Genomic DNA, 13,006 nt, shown 5'->3' with positions numbered 1-13,006 from the left:
GGAGACTGCTAATACTCTGATAAAACTAACCACTCTATTCGAAGTACTGTGGATTCTGTATAAAGTGAAAAGAGGCAGTGTACATAGACATCCCTACTTTAAGAATATAAATGTACAAATTTGGTCTGGAGTCATCATCAGTCACCTGGGTGAGCTTTTAATAGCAGGCTTCCCTCTCCCTGTCCAAAAAGATGCCACCTGGAATAAGAATACTGACAAAGACACAAACTTGGACTTCAAAAAAATTTAAGGAGAGAAGCAGCTACTACAAGAAAGGGTTTAACTATTTGCTCCTATAAAATAATGTTATTAATAACTTAAAAAGTTAAATTTCTCTCATATAAAACTGGAACTATGATGCAAACTGCAAAAATAAAAACTATAAAGACTCCAGAAGACCTACTAATAATGTCAGATATCAGATACTTTCCCCCATCAGTTTTGCCCACTTGACCAACAAGACCATCCTACGTAACCCAAGCTTTAAAAATACTTTAAAGAGCATATAATGTAGTTCATATTTCCTTCCTTCATTACTATCAAATCAGGAGATAAACAAAAAGTTGTTTCCTATAAGATTCAAACATTTTTCACTTGAAATCTACTCTGTTTCCACAGTAACCAGCACTGATGTCACAGAATCTTTGCTGTTCCCATTTAAAAAATACTGAAGATAAAAATGCTTTTATGCATTTATCTAAACAGATGAAGAAAATTGTAAAATAGATTACAAAATATTTTTCCCGAAGTTTATCATCAAATATTAACTAGCTCTTAAAGCATACATTTAAATAAGAAGTAAGTATACTCCATAGAATAAATAATGGCTCAGGACACTCTAAGCAACAAGACAGAAATTCAGAAAAATTCTATTTAGGTTCCGCAACTTAGAGTCCTCAGTAAGGTTCTTCTCTATTTTCTTCTAAAGGAAAGTCTTGCAGAAAATCTCACCCAAGTCACCCAAAGGGTCCGGTACCTTTTTTCAAAGGCACAATACTGAAACTTTTTGAATTTAATTTTTAGATAAGTTATTTATATGCTAGAGGAATTCTTACACAAATGCACAGAAGAGACAAGGTTCCTTGTTCACTGAAGTATTGTTTGTAACTGCAAAAAAAAAAGATTGGAACCTAAATATCCACGGATAAACCATGAAATAGAGAATTAAAATTAATGAATACGATTAAATGTGTACACATAGATAAAACTCAAAACCAATGTTGAATGAAAAAACAAATCAAGCCACAAATACACAGTTTGAGCCACTTTCTAAAAATTTTTAAATATAGCATTATACCATATATTGTTTATGGAAAAAAATAAATATATATATTATAGGACTATTAAAAAATCAGGAAACATACATACTAACTTCAAAATAGGTGTATATGTACGGAGGGAGGGAAGAGGAAAAAAGAAAGATGTCAGGAGAACACTAACTTAGAGTAACATTTTCTTTCTTTTTTAAAAAAGGATTCAAAACAAATATGGCAAATATGATGTATTAGATCTATGCAAGGGCACTTGGGCATCTATTATATTTTCCTCTGTCATTTTTGTAAGTTTGAAATACATTACAATTGTTTCTAATGAAGTATTTTAAGTTGCTTAAGAATTTACTTCCATAGGGAAAGGAACTTATTTATTGAATGACTCTGTAACTTTATGCTGGGCACTGTGAGAGGAATCCTCTCAACAACACTGTGACTTAGCAATTATCCCCATTTCAGAGAAGAAATGTGGACATTCAAAGAAGTTTAAAAAAAAAATTCTTCCAAGACTCTACAGCTAAAAAGTAGTATAGGAATCAAGATTTCTATTTAAGTCTTTTTATTAAGCCCATGCTGTTTCCTCTATACCAAACTGCCTTTCAATGTTACAGGATAATTCTTATAAAGATCAATCTTTGTCCCCCAGTGGTATAGCCATAGAAAGAAGATGCAAATCAGTCCGTATTTTTAAATGATGCTTATCACTTAAAGTAAATCCCTGATATTAGCTCATCTATTCTTATGAGTAAAAAATAACAAGTACAGATTATGTATGGCTTTAAAGGGTTTGGTTTTGTTTGGGAAAGGTGGACTGATAAGCATCCTGTATTTGAGATTTTAAGGTCCTGATTAAACTGGATTTCTGGACAAAAACTAGAGTAACCAAAATAATCAAAACTACAAAAACACATAACTATTCCTTGACATAGCAACAGGAAAAAAAAATGTTTGCTACAGAATAGTCGATTCATCTGAAATTTAATTATACATGGGTCTGAAACCAAGTTATACTGTCAATATTTAATAAGCCCCAGCCACATCGTAAAACAGTGAGTCCCATGCACACTAAAGCTTAAAAGAACCACCTGGGTGGCTTGTTTGGAATACAGACTCTTGATTCTCATCTCCAAAGTTGATTCAGCTCAGATATGGGGTCCAGGAATCTACATCTGTAACAAACACCCCACTAACAACCACCAAGGCAATTCTGATGCAGGGGTGAAAGGACTAGAAGTGGGGATGCATAAGCCTTTATTCCTTCAATATTCACTGAACACCTACAACATGGTTCTAAGAACTGCAGATTCAGTATCAAACACAATAAACAACAAAGAAAATCCTTCCCTTAGGAATTTATTACATCCAAAAGGTGAGGAGATAGAAAACAAATATATGACATCAGCTGGTGTTAAGTGCTATAGAGAAAAATAAAACAGGTTAAGGGAAATGAAAGCCGGGGTTGCCATTTTACAAAAGAACAGTCAGGCAAGCCTTCTCTAATAAGGAGACATTTGAACAGAGAACTGAAAGAAGTGGCTATCTGGGAGAAGAGGTGAAAACATTATTAGGAACTTTCTCATTCCTTGAAATAATTTACTGTATGAAATAATTTTAGGTGTTGTTCCTTTTACTATAGAAGAGAGAGAAACACTTAGAGTGCTTACTCTGTACTACTGACTATATAATCCTCAAAATCACTTTGTGCGATTAGCTAAGAGTTTCCTTATTTGTATAAAGGAGGACACTGAGGTTTAGATTAAGCAGTTTGCTTAAACAAAGTTTAACATTTTGTAAGTAATCGGATCATGATGTACATCCAGGTCTTTGTAACTGCCAGATCCATCATTTTCCAACTATGCACGTTCGTTAAACAAACTCAGAAGTGAATTCTTATGTGCTCAAGATTTTTAGAAAGCTTAAAAAAGTTATCAGAAACAGTTCGTTTAAAAGCAGAGAAGTTTATTTCTCATCTTTATGACAAATCTTGGCAACAGCTTTTTTTCTCTTTATTTTTTCCAAAAATCTCCTTGTCAAAACTTAAGGATTTATAGTCAGCAAATCATTTATACAGTCCCCCAACATTTGGGAAACACTTTTTTCTTCATAAGCTATGTAGAAGGGCAGGTTTTAAATCGCAGACTTTTAAGACATAAGATGCAATAAAATTATACTTTCCCATATTTAATAAGATATGCATATATATGTAAATAAATGTGCAACTCATTGTTTCATATTCACTGCTTCCAACAAGGCTCAGCACACCTATACAATGTGTCCTGAACTGAGGAAGGTTCTCCCACCCTATCTACTTCAAACTAGTAATCAGAGAGCAAGGCACTATGCTAGATACTGAAGTAGTACAATTTGCTACTAATAGTCCTTACTCTCAAAGTTCTGACACAAACAAGTATAAAAGGACAGTACAAAGAAAAAGAGCTATATTGGATTATTTAAACTAGGTTTATCAGTAAAGACACCCTGGAGAAGGCTGTATCCATGAGACTCAGATTCAGCTCACCTTAAAAGTTTAGGCTAAGAATGCGAGGCATTATCCTGAGGAGAGCCATGGAAAATTCTGAAGCAGAGTGATAGGATCAAAGCTGTGCTGCAGAGATCAACTGAAGGTGATGAGTGAGTAAGAAGTATAATGAGAGTCTAAAAACAGGGAAATCAGATATAAGGCAAATGGAAGAGCCTGAATGTAAGGTGAAAAGCCCAAAGTCAAGATGTCACAGTGAAAACAGGAAGCGATGCATACAAGAGCTAGTTCTTCAACACCCTCCTTTGGAGTAGTCAACAGATAACACTAAATTATTCCGTATACATTCTCTTTTCTATAGGCCTTTATAAAGCGACAATGTACTAAATTTCCATTTCCAAAAGTATTGTTGGTACAGTGACTCCAACGTTTTCTAACACAGCAATCGGGAATCCAACAAAACCAGAGTACATACATTGCCTCAATTTAGGCAAATAGTTTAACCATTCTCTCTGTGGCGCCCAAATTAACTCTGTAGTAAGTTAAAAGATATTAAACTCATAGAAGAGCTATTGAAATTTGGGATAACCAGTTAACAAAGGAGTTATTTTAAAAAAATACATACAAGCTTACATTTAGAATAGCGTTTTCATGACAAATCTCAAATAGGTATCTGCCAAGACTCTGGAAATAAGACACTAAGTTCCACTTTGCTCCAGCTCTCAACCTCAGATGACTTGTTACAACTGCAGTTTAAAAAAAAAGGAAAGAAAAGTAGAGTATATACTCAAATCCCAACCTTGGCTCAATACAGGCAAAAATCCTACTAAGAGAGCAGTTGTAAAAAAGAAATAGTGCCAAAAAGAGACAAATAAACATCCTTCCAGCTAGATAAAATGTGACTAATTTGAAAAAAACAAATGGGATAAGAGAATCAGAGGCTCTCACTATACTCTCCTTTTGTCCTTTCCTAAGTTTGGCAATTCTAGAGTACGTGTCAGGATTCCTTGTGGCGGAGAAATACACATGCTCAAAAATAGGGGCAGGGAGCACACATCTTTACAGTTTTTAGTCACATTTGGGGGACTATTCAGTTTCTCTAGGAATTATTCAGTTATTTAAATCAATTATTTGCTCTACTTGGCTACAGGAAAACTCATATTCCTTTTTTTAGTAAACATGCTCTAACACATTTGATTTTTCAATTGCTTCACCTAATTGCTTTCAAGTACTTTTTAAGCATCCCTTTTAGAAATATTCTTAGAAAGCAGGAACAAGGGCTTTAACTAAAGCTTCCCAACATACTGCCTATCTTTCTATCTTCAAACAAGTGGTATATCCTACAGCTCTGCTAAGGCCCACCCATTCTTCAAGGACTGATAAGCCCAACCTCCCCCATGAAGTCTTGCTCAACAATATTAACACACATTAATTTCTACTTCTGAAATTATAAACTTAAACTTCACTCACAAATATGCATAAGGTCTATCTGATCTCCCATCTACATAAAAGCTTAGAAACAGGGATCTGTTCTACACTTTTCTACATAGGCATTAATTACAAGCAACAGAGAAGCCCTTTTATAAGGCAGGTGCTCAATACAGCAACAAAACATCAAGGGGACAAAAAAGGTAGTTCTTTGTCCAAGTATGGTCCTCTATCTGCCTGTCCTACTCCATCTCTTTACTCCCAAAAGAAAACTAATCTCAGCCCCTTCACGTTCTCCTTTACCCTTGAGAAGGAATAACTTTCTTTGTACACTCAATACACGTCAGGTGTTTTAAGACATTATCTTTTAACCTTAAATTTCTAAAGTAAATTTTTTTTGTTAAGAAAGCCAAAGCTTGGTGGTGGTGGTGATTTGAACCCAGCTCCTCAGCTTGGAAGCTTCTACCACACTACTGGGCACTAAAGCAGATGCCCATACTCTGGCATTATAAAGAGACAGGAATAAACAATCAATATCTCACAAAGAATTTAAAACAATAAAAACAGAAAAAGAAAAAAAAAAAAGAAACTCCCAACAGCATACCTAAATATTCAAAAGAGACTAGCACTAAGTTAATAAGTTGAGAGTTGCCAATTTATTTAAGAAAAACACCCATATGGAACCATTTTAAATATTTTTAAAACAAATTATTCTATTTTTATATACTAGTATACTATTTTTAAAATAATAAATAATATACAAATAATAAATATAATAATAAATATACCATTTTTAAAACATACTATTCATATGTTTGTTAAAAAACAGACACAAAAGAGAATTTCTTGTATACAAAAGAGCTTTCACAAAGATAAGAGAAACACTGAGAGCTGGTCAAAGAATACAAAAATGCAATTTAAAAAAGAATTCACGTTCAATTACCATATTAAAATTTCAACATCAACTGTAATTGAAGAAATGCAAATGAAACAAACAGTGAGATCCCCATTCTTCCTATGTGTTGGCATTTATTTTTAATTAACACCCACGTGTGAACAAGCACAAATCTAACCTTAATGGAGACAGAATAAATGGATACAACCTTTTTGAATGGATTTGCTGATGCGTGTCTTCAATTTTGAAAATGTACAGGCCATTTTACCCAGAAATCTACTTTTAAGACCTTACCCTATACGGTCAAGGTTTATCTATAAAGATGCTTAGCTAGCATTATTCACGAGAAACAACTCCATAACCAAAAGGAAGATTAGTTAAGTAGTAGAATAATGCCATTTAAAAAATCATGTTGTAGAGATTTAATCATATAGAGAAATACAATATGAAATGAAAAAGTAAATTATAAAATTACAGTAAGGGGCTTCCCTGGTGGCACAGTGGTTGAGAGTCCGCCTGCCGATGCAGGGGACACGGGTTCGTGCCCCGGTCTGGGAAGATCCCACATGCCACGGAGCGGCTGGGCCCGTGAGCCATGGCCACAGAGCCTGCACGTCCAGAGCCTGTGCTCCGCAACAGGAGAGGCCACAGCAGTGAGAAGCCCACGTACCGCAAAAAAAAAAAAAAAAAAAAAAAAAACAATTACAGTAAGATATTAATCTAGGAAAAATTAAACTATGCATTTTAAAAAGGATGTATACTAAAATGTTAGCAGTGGTTACCACTAGTTGGTATGATTTCTACTTTCTTCTTTTTTCCTTTATTTGTATTTTCCAAAGTGTCTACAAAGATTTACTGCTTTTGGAATTAAATTTTAAACTTTTATAACAAAGCATAAATTATCGTATTACTCAATTAGGTTAAGAGCTGTGATCACAAGTCCTGTTAAATCACAAGCTTAGCTGTAACTTAAAAGGCAGTAAATTTCTGTCTTAATATCCAGTTGTAAGACATTTGGTATCTGGTATATTGCTCAACCTTCACAAGGACTTTTAGCCTACTTCAGGATTTTTTGAGAAACAACATCCAAGTGTATGCAATAAAAAGCTTCTTGACTCTAAACAAAAATTCCACATAGCCTGCTCATATTGTCAAATCTATCTTAAAATTAAAGGGCTATAAAACAGCATTTTCTGATGATTAATAACTGTTTTTGTCAAAAACACTAAGAAGAGGGGTGATTTTCGTGTCAAAATTTCTCTCCAACTTATCACTCAAAATTCAACTTCCCCTCCACCATTTCAATAAAAGTGAACTTAATCCAGCTTTTAATATCTCATAAACCCATTCATTCAAATACAAAAAGAGCAGCTCGCTGAATGTGCCAATTTCACCCCCTTTACAGAGTTTCTTTGTAGAAGGCTTTGAAGTTTCTAAAGTGCCTTCATAGATTATTATCTATTTAATAACCCAAAAAAAGACCTACAAGCTTGCTAGGGTAGATATTAACCATCAGGAAGGAAAAAATGTTATTCCATTCTGAAGGCCATAGGAAGTTTACAGTACTCAAAATTAAGTCTTTAGTTAAAATAAGTATGTTCTTATCACTACCCATGACTCTTCTATAAATGACAATTACATGAAGGGGAAAAAAAGCTTTTTATGGGATTCATGATTAGTGTGGTTTCAAGTCAATCACTTTTTTAGGCATTCTTGTGCATAAGAGATGTAAATTAGATTTTGTACCTTTATTGTTTGAAAACCCAATGTTCTCTACTGGAAAACTGCCATGACCTTAACTAAGAAATTAATTCACATTGAATCCTGTAACTGAAAGACTATTTTGCCACATGATTAAATGATTCTCTAAAATGAAAGTTTATTAAAATAAAGATAGCTGAGAAGCATGAATGCTTATTTTTATCTTATAAAAACTGAACAAAGACCTTTTAAATCACCTATTTTAAAAATTAAATGTTTAGTTCAAAATCTCTTAAATAACCACATATTATAGTAATAAGTACCATCAAATAGAATGTTTGCCATTGGGTTAAGCACTTTAATCACATTTAATACAATAACTCTAATCATGAACACATTATCAGCATTTTACAGATAAAGTTAAAAATTTACCCACCATCCTTACCCACATTAAACCTTTGTCCACATTATAGGAAAAAAAAATTAGAAGAGACTTTCTGATTGCAAATATACACATATATAATAGAACAAGTAGTCAAACTGGCACATTCTTACATATATATTACTGTGTCTTACACACAGCTCTACAATTTACAAAACACTTGTACCCTATCACCTCATTTGTTTCCCACTACAGCCCTTATGGGATTATTATCACTACTGTATGTGAGGGGTTTCAAGCTCAAAGAGTTTAAACCAAATCACTCAGCTTTTGATTCCTCATTCTTTTTCTACTACACGATCTTGATTGCCTGTGATTAAAGAAACACTGCCCCCACAATCAGAGTATTACACAATAAACAGGTAAAATGTGCTACAGAGCCTAGATAAACAACATCAGTTACATATTTCCCCAAGTTATTAGTTACTGCTTATTCTGATGCCAATCCCAGAAATACAAGTTATACAAATAATTTTATTAAACTGGTACCTTAGCAAGGGAACCCCCTAGATTCTACTTGTATTGCCCAGATTAACCCCAAAGCCTACTTTATTAATTCTTCTACTTCTTTCTACAGTATCCATCTTTTGCCTTCCTACTTTAAAATTTCCCACTCCACTTAGTGACCTGCCCTATCTTTACTTTTTAACTGTCCCATCTTCTCATTAGTATGATTTCAGACTCCATTCAACAAAGTTTTACCCAGTCATCCCTAATGATATGCAATAATTTGCAATGAAGAAAGGCCCATACCCTCCTCCAAGTCTGGTGAGGAGCAGTAAGAGTTCCTCTGACTAGTTTCTGTGACTTAGACCAGTCACAATCACTCCCTTCAATGGGAATAACTTAATTCCCTCACAGGAAGGTTTTAAGAATAAAATCAAAGCAAGGTGTTTAAAGTGCTTTATAAAGTATCAAGTATTATCCTACTGACATATTTTCAGCTTGGTCTTTTTTTCTGGATATCCACTTTTAAAGCTATGGAGAAAACCCTCAATAGTTCTTCTGTATTATGGGTGGTGAAAAAGAGTAAAGGATAGGAAGAAACTTACATGAGTAATGAATTAATTGGGGGATCAAGTTTAGTTATTCTATATTCACATCTCTCTTCCTTAAGTTAAATAATACCCAAGAGAGTAAACAATACAACCCTAAAATGGCTAGACAATCAGAATACGATTACACTTAAAAAAAAAAAAAAAAAGAAAGAAAAACAAAAAAACTGTTTCCCTACACCCACTCTGGAAAAAACTCCTTCTGTAAAGCTATAAATCACTATTACAAAAAAGTTTAACTCCTATTCCCATCCCTTACATTTCTGGCTCTTTGACAGCCTGCCAAACAGTTTGCTTACAATCCTGTGTGTCAAAAAGGTCTTCCAATTGAGCATAAACAACTTTTTAAAATGTATCTTACTACTAGGTTTCACAATTTTAAATATGTCTTGAACTCCAGCATCAAGCTACATGACAGTCCTCCAGGTATACTCTTAGCAGCTGCTTAATAGCAGATGAATGGAAAAGACACAATTTTGGAAACAGTCTAACAATTACAAGAAAGTTACTTTCACTTGTGAATACTCAAAAACTTTATCCTAAAGTTAAAACACAGAGGTAAACTAAAAATGAATCCGAAAATAGGTGCCTTGGACTTAAGGCCAGAATCTCATTTTAACTCATGGTTTATTTGCCCTATAATAAGTACCTCTTTACTGTAAGCTCTTTCTTCCCCAACTAAAGAATTTCAAAGGATTTCAAAACACTTTACTAAATACTTAATCACATCCACAGATTCTTAGCATCCGACAAAGTCATTAGAATAGAAGAGTTCATAAGTGCTTTATAAAGGTCTTACAATATAACCCTAGAAAGAGTAAGTAAGCACTTCTCTTTGAGAGACACAAAGCACCTTCCTAAGACTAAACTACTAGAGTGGCACCTGACTCACCCCAACTCAACTCTTATGACTTTATCCAGAAAGCAGAGGGAGACAAAGAGTTTCTTCAGCCAAAATCAGATGAGTCCCTACTCAATCACAGCCTGTTTGCTCTTACTTTAAACACAAATCTCAAAAAGTTTACTTGGTTTTTAATGTATTAATGGGTGACTCAGAGCAAATTAGCAGGGAGAGGGACTATTTTAGGCAGTCATTTGATAGGAATGGCTATCAAATGAAGGACTAACTCCACACACACACACACAAAGACAAAAACCTGTGAGTAGCAGGCGGAGCATTTAATAAATGATGACCCCTATTTATCAAGTCTTAAGAATAGCATCTCGGGGCTTCCCAGGTGGCGCAGTAGTTAAGAATCTGCCTGCCAATGCAGGGGACATGGGTTTGAGTCCTGGTCTGGGAAGATCCCACAAGCCGCAGAGCAACTAAGCCTGTGCGCCACAACTACTGAGGCTGCGCTCTAGAGCCCGTGCTCCGCAACAAGAGAAGCCACCGCAATGAGAAGCCCACCACCACAATGAAGAGTAGCCCCCCTCGCCGCAACTAGAGGAAGCCCGCGCGCAGCAACAAAGACCCAACTCGGCCAATAAATTAATTAATTAATTAAAAAAAAAAAGAATAGCATCTCTTCTCACTGTGCCACAGCCTAAAAACGATGTTCATAATCCTGAGTCATAAAGCAATGCTTCTCCTAATAAGGCAAACACATAAAACGCTTTGAAACTACATCTAAAACGGCATAAGTAGATAAGTAAATAAATACGCACCCCCGCCTCTCCAGGGTCCAAAAGGGCTAAATTAACCAATCCATCAGCATTCCAGAACAACTTATTACTTGAGAATTCCAACCAGAATAGGTCTCAGGCAAACCTCTCTCCTCTGGCAGCATTTTCTTCTGTGTAAACAGTTCTGTCAAGTGCTTTGGTTGGCAAGCAATAATAAAATCAGCTTTATTTCCTGTCTTTTCCCTTAGCAAAACTTATAGTTTGTCATCACCTCTGACATACATTCCACACGTCCAAGGTCTACCATGAATGACTAAGTATATTTCACATAAACTTCTTCTTTTAAAGTGAGTCTTTTATCAAAATGTTTTACATTTTACCTCACAAAACCTTTATCAGATTGTGGAGAGAAATTTGAAAAACACAGTTCATACTTAGTATAGTTAATAAACTCTTATCTATGCCATGGCCATACTTACCTAACCGTAGGCTTTTACTATTTATAAGCCTTGGAAAAACTTTATGCCTTTAAGTAACATCAAAATTCTCAATCAGGATTTCAGGCGTTCAATTCACACCACAGTGAAGGATCAAATGCTAAACTCCTAAAAATAGGGCGTTGTGAGTGAGAGGGACACACAACACTCCGCCGCCAAGGCAAATGCGTCTTCCAGGGGGCAGGGGCGCTCCTTGTACACGTACAGTAGGAGCTCACATTCAGCAAAACCGGGGAGCGAAGGATCAGGTGACTTCACACCACGGACACTTTCAGTCCGATCGGACCTTACTGTGATCTCAATATTAGTAAACAGCTCATAACCCCAGTTTTGACAATTAAATCTGAACTTGCATCCTAAACACGCGCTATCCGCATGAATGGGTTCGGCAACCAAGGGTCCCCGGAACCCGAGCCCCCGGACACAGCCCTGGCCTGCGGACCGCGGTTCCCTCCTGGAAGGGTGTCTGGAGAACCTTCCAACCTGGCAGCGAGGTGTCTCCTCCCCCCGCGAGCTGCGCGTCCTCCTCCTCTGCTGGGCCCATCACGACCTGGTTAACCCTTCCTCCCCTTCCGCGCGAAGGACAGAGGACAGCGAGTGCCGGCCGGGTGACAGGTCGCCCGGAGCTCCCTAGGACCTCCCCGCGCCGCCGCCAACCTCCCCGCGCCCCGGGTCTGCGACCCCTGCTCCAGGCCGCCCCCTCTGGGGGGGAGGACGCCGCTACAGCCACGCGGCGGGCGGGAAGGCAGGGGGCCGGGCCGGGCGCAGACGCGCGCGCCGCCCGTGCACCCGACAGCTGCTGGAGCCGCGGCCGGAGGACCGCCCTTTCAGGCCGCGCGCCGCGGGAGCTCGGGGGCGCGGCGGGGGCTAGGCCCGGCGACCAGACGCGGCGGCGGGAGGAGAGCCGAGCCAGCGGCGGACGACGACCCCACAGCCTGCGGCCGGTGCCAGCGAGCCCAAGCGGCCCGCACCCTCTCCCCACCCGGGCCCTGCAGCCTACACCTCACCGGCCCGTACCTAGGAGGGTTGTGGACGAGACGTGGTTAACCCCGGTGTTTGGGTCGCTGGTTCGCCTCCGGCGCCGCAGCCCCTCGTGCGACTGCTGCCTCCGCGCTGCCTCGTCCCCCTCCGCCATCTTGTACCGATTTAAAATTAACTCCCCACTGACGTCAAACGCCGCCGCCGCTTTATCAACCTCCCGGGAGCCGGCGGGGCGCCGGCGGGTCCTAGTGCCGCCCTTACCAGGGCCTCCTTGTCCTCCCCACGCCCTCCCTCGTCCCGCCCCTCGGCGCCCTCGCTCCGCCTCCGCCCTGCTTGCCTTGCAGCCTGCCGCTCGGTTTTCCCAGGCTTCCACCTTGGGGAGAAATTGGGCGGCGCCCCCACCGCAATCATCTCACACTCCCACCGCCCTAAGTCCGGGACCGCACCCCCTTAGCGCTGAGCGGGTCTGTGTAAAAGCCGAAGGGCTCTCCAGAGAACCAAGTCCCTCCTTCCCAATCGAGTAACACAATTCTCTTTGCAGCTCTTCATAATCGTTGACTCGTGCACTGCACGTGAGGTTGCTTTCATGCTCCTTTCCTTCTCTCCTTTTTATCTCCTCCTCCACTGCTAT

The 13,006-nt window shown here is 38.3% G+C and overlaps 1 protein-coding gene across 3 annotated transcripts in view; it reads right to left on the bottom strand.

Annotated features, from left to right (window-relative positions):
- Positions 1-12,543, bottom strand: part of ATL2 (atlastin GTPase 2) — a 56,170-nt gene extending 43,627 nt beyond the window's left edge. For all 3 annotated transcript variants that reach the window (XM_081253519.1, XM_081253520.1, XM_081253521.1), the window contains exon 1: positions 12,412-12,543. In XM_081253519.1, coding sequence (XP_081109645.1) covers positions 12,412-12,529 — 118 coding nt within the window. In that variant the 5' untranslated portion in view covers positions 12,530-12,543. The remainder of the gene's footprint in view (positions 1-12,411) is intronic.
- Between the last annotated feature and the right edge of the window lie 463 nt (positions 12,544-13,006).

Source organism: Mesoplodon bidens (genome assembly GCF_964165515.1).
Source record: "Mesoplodon bidens genome assembly, chromosome: 14".
Classification (NCBI taxonomy): Eukaryota; Metazoa; Chordata; class Mammalia; order Artiodactyla; family Ziphiidae; genus Mesoplodon; species Mesoplodon bidens.
Note: the sequence above shows the minus strand (reverse complement) of the source record. Positions and strands in the feature narration are given on the sequence as shown.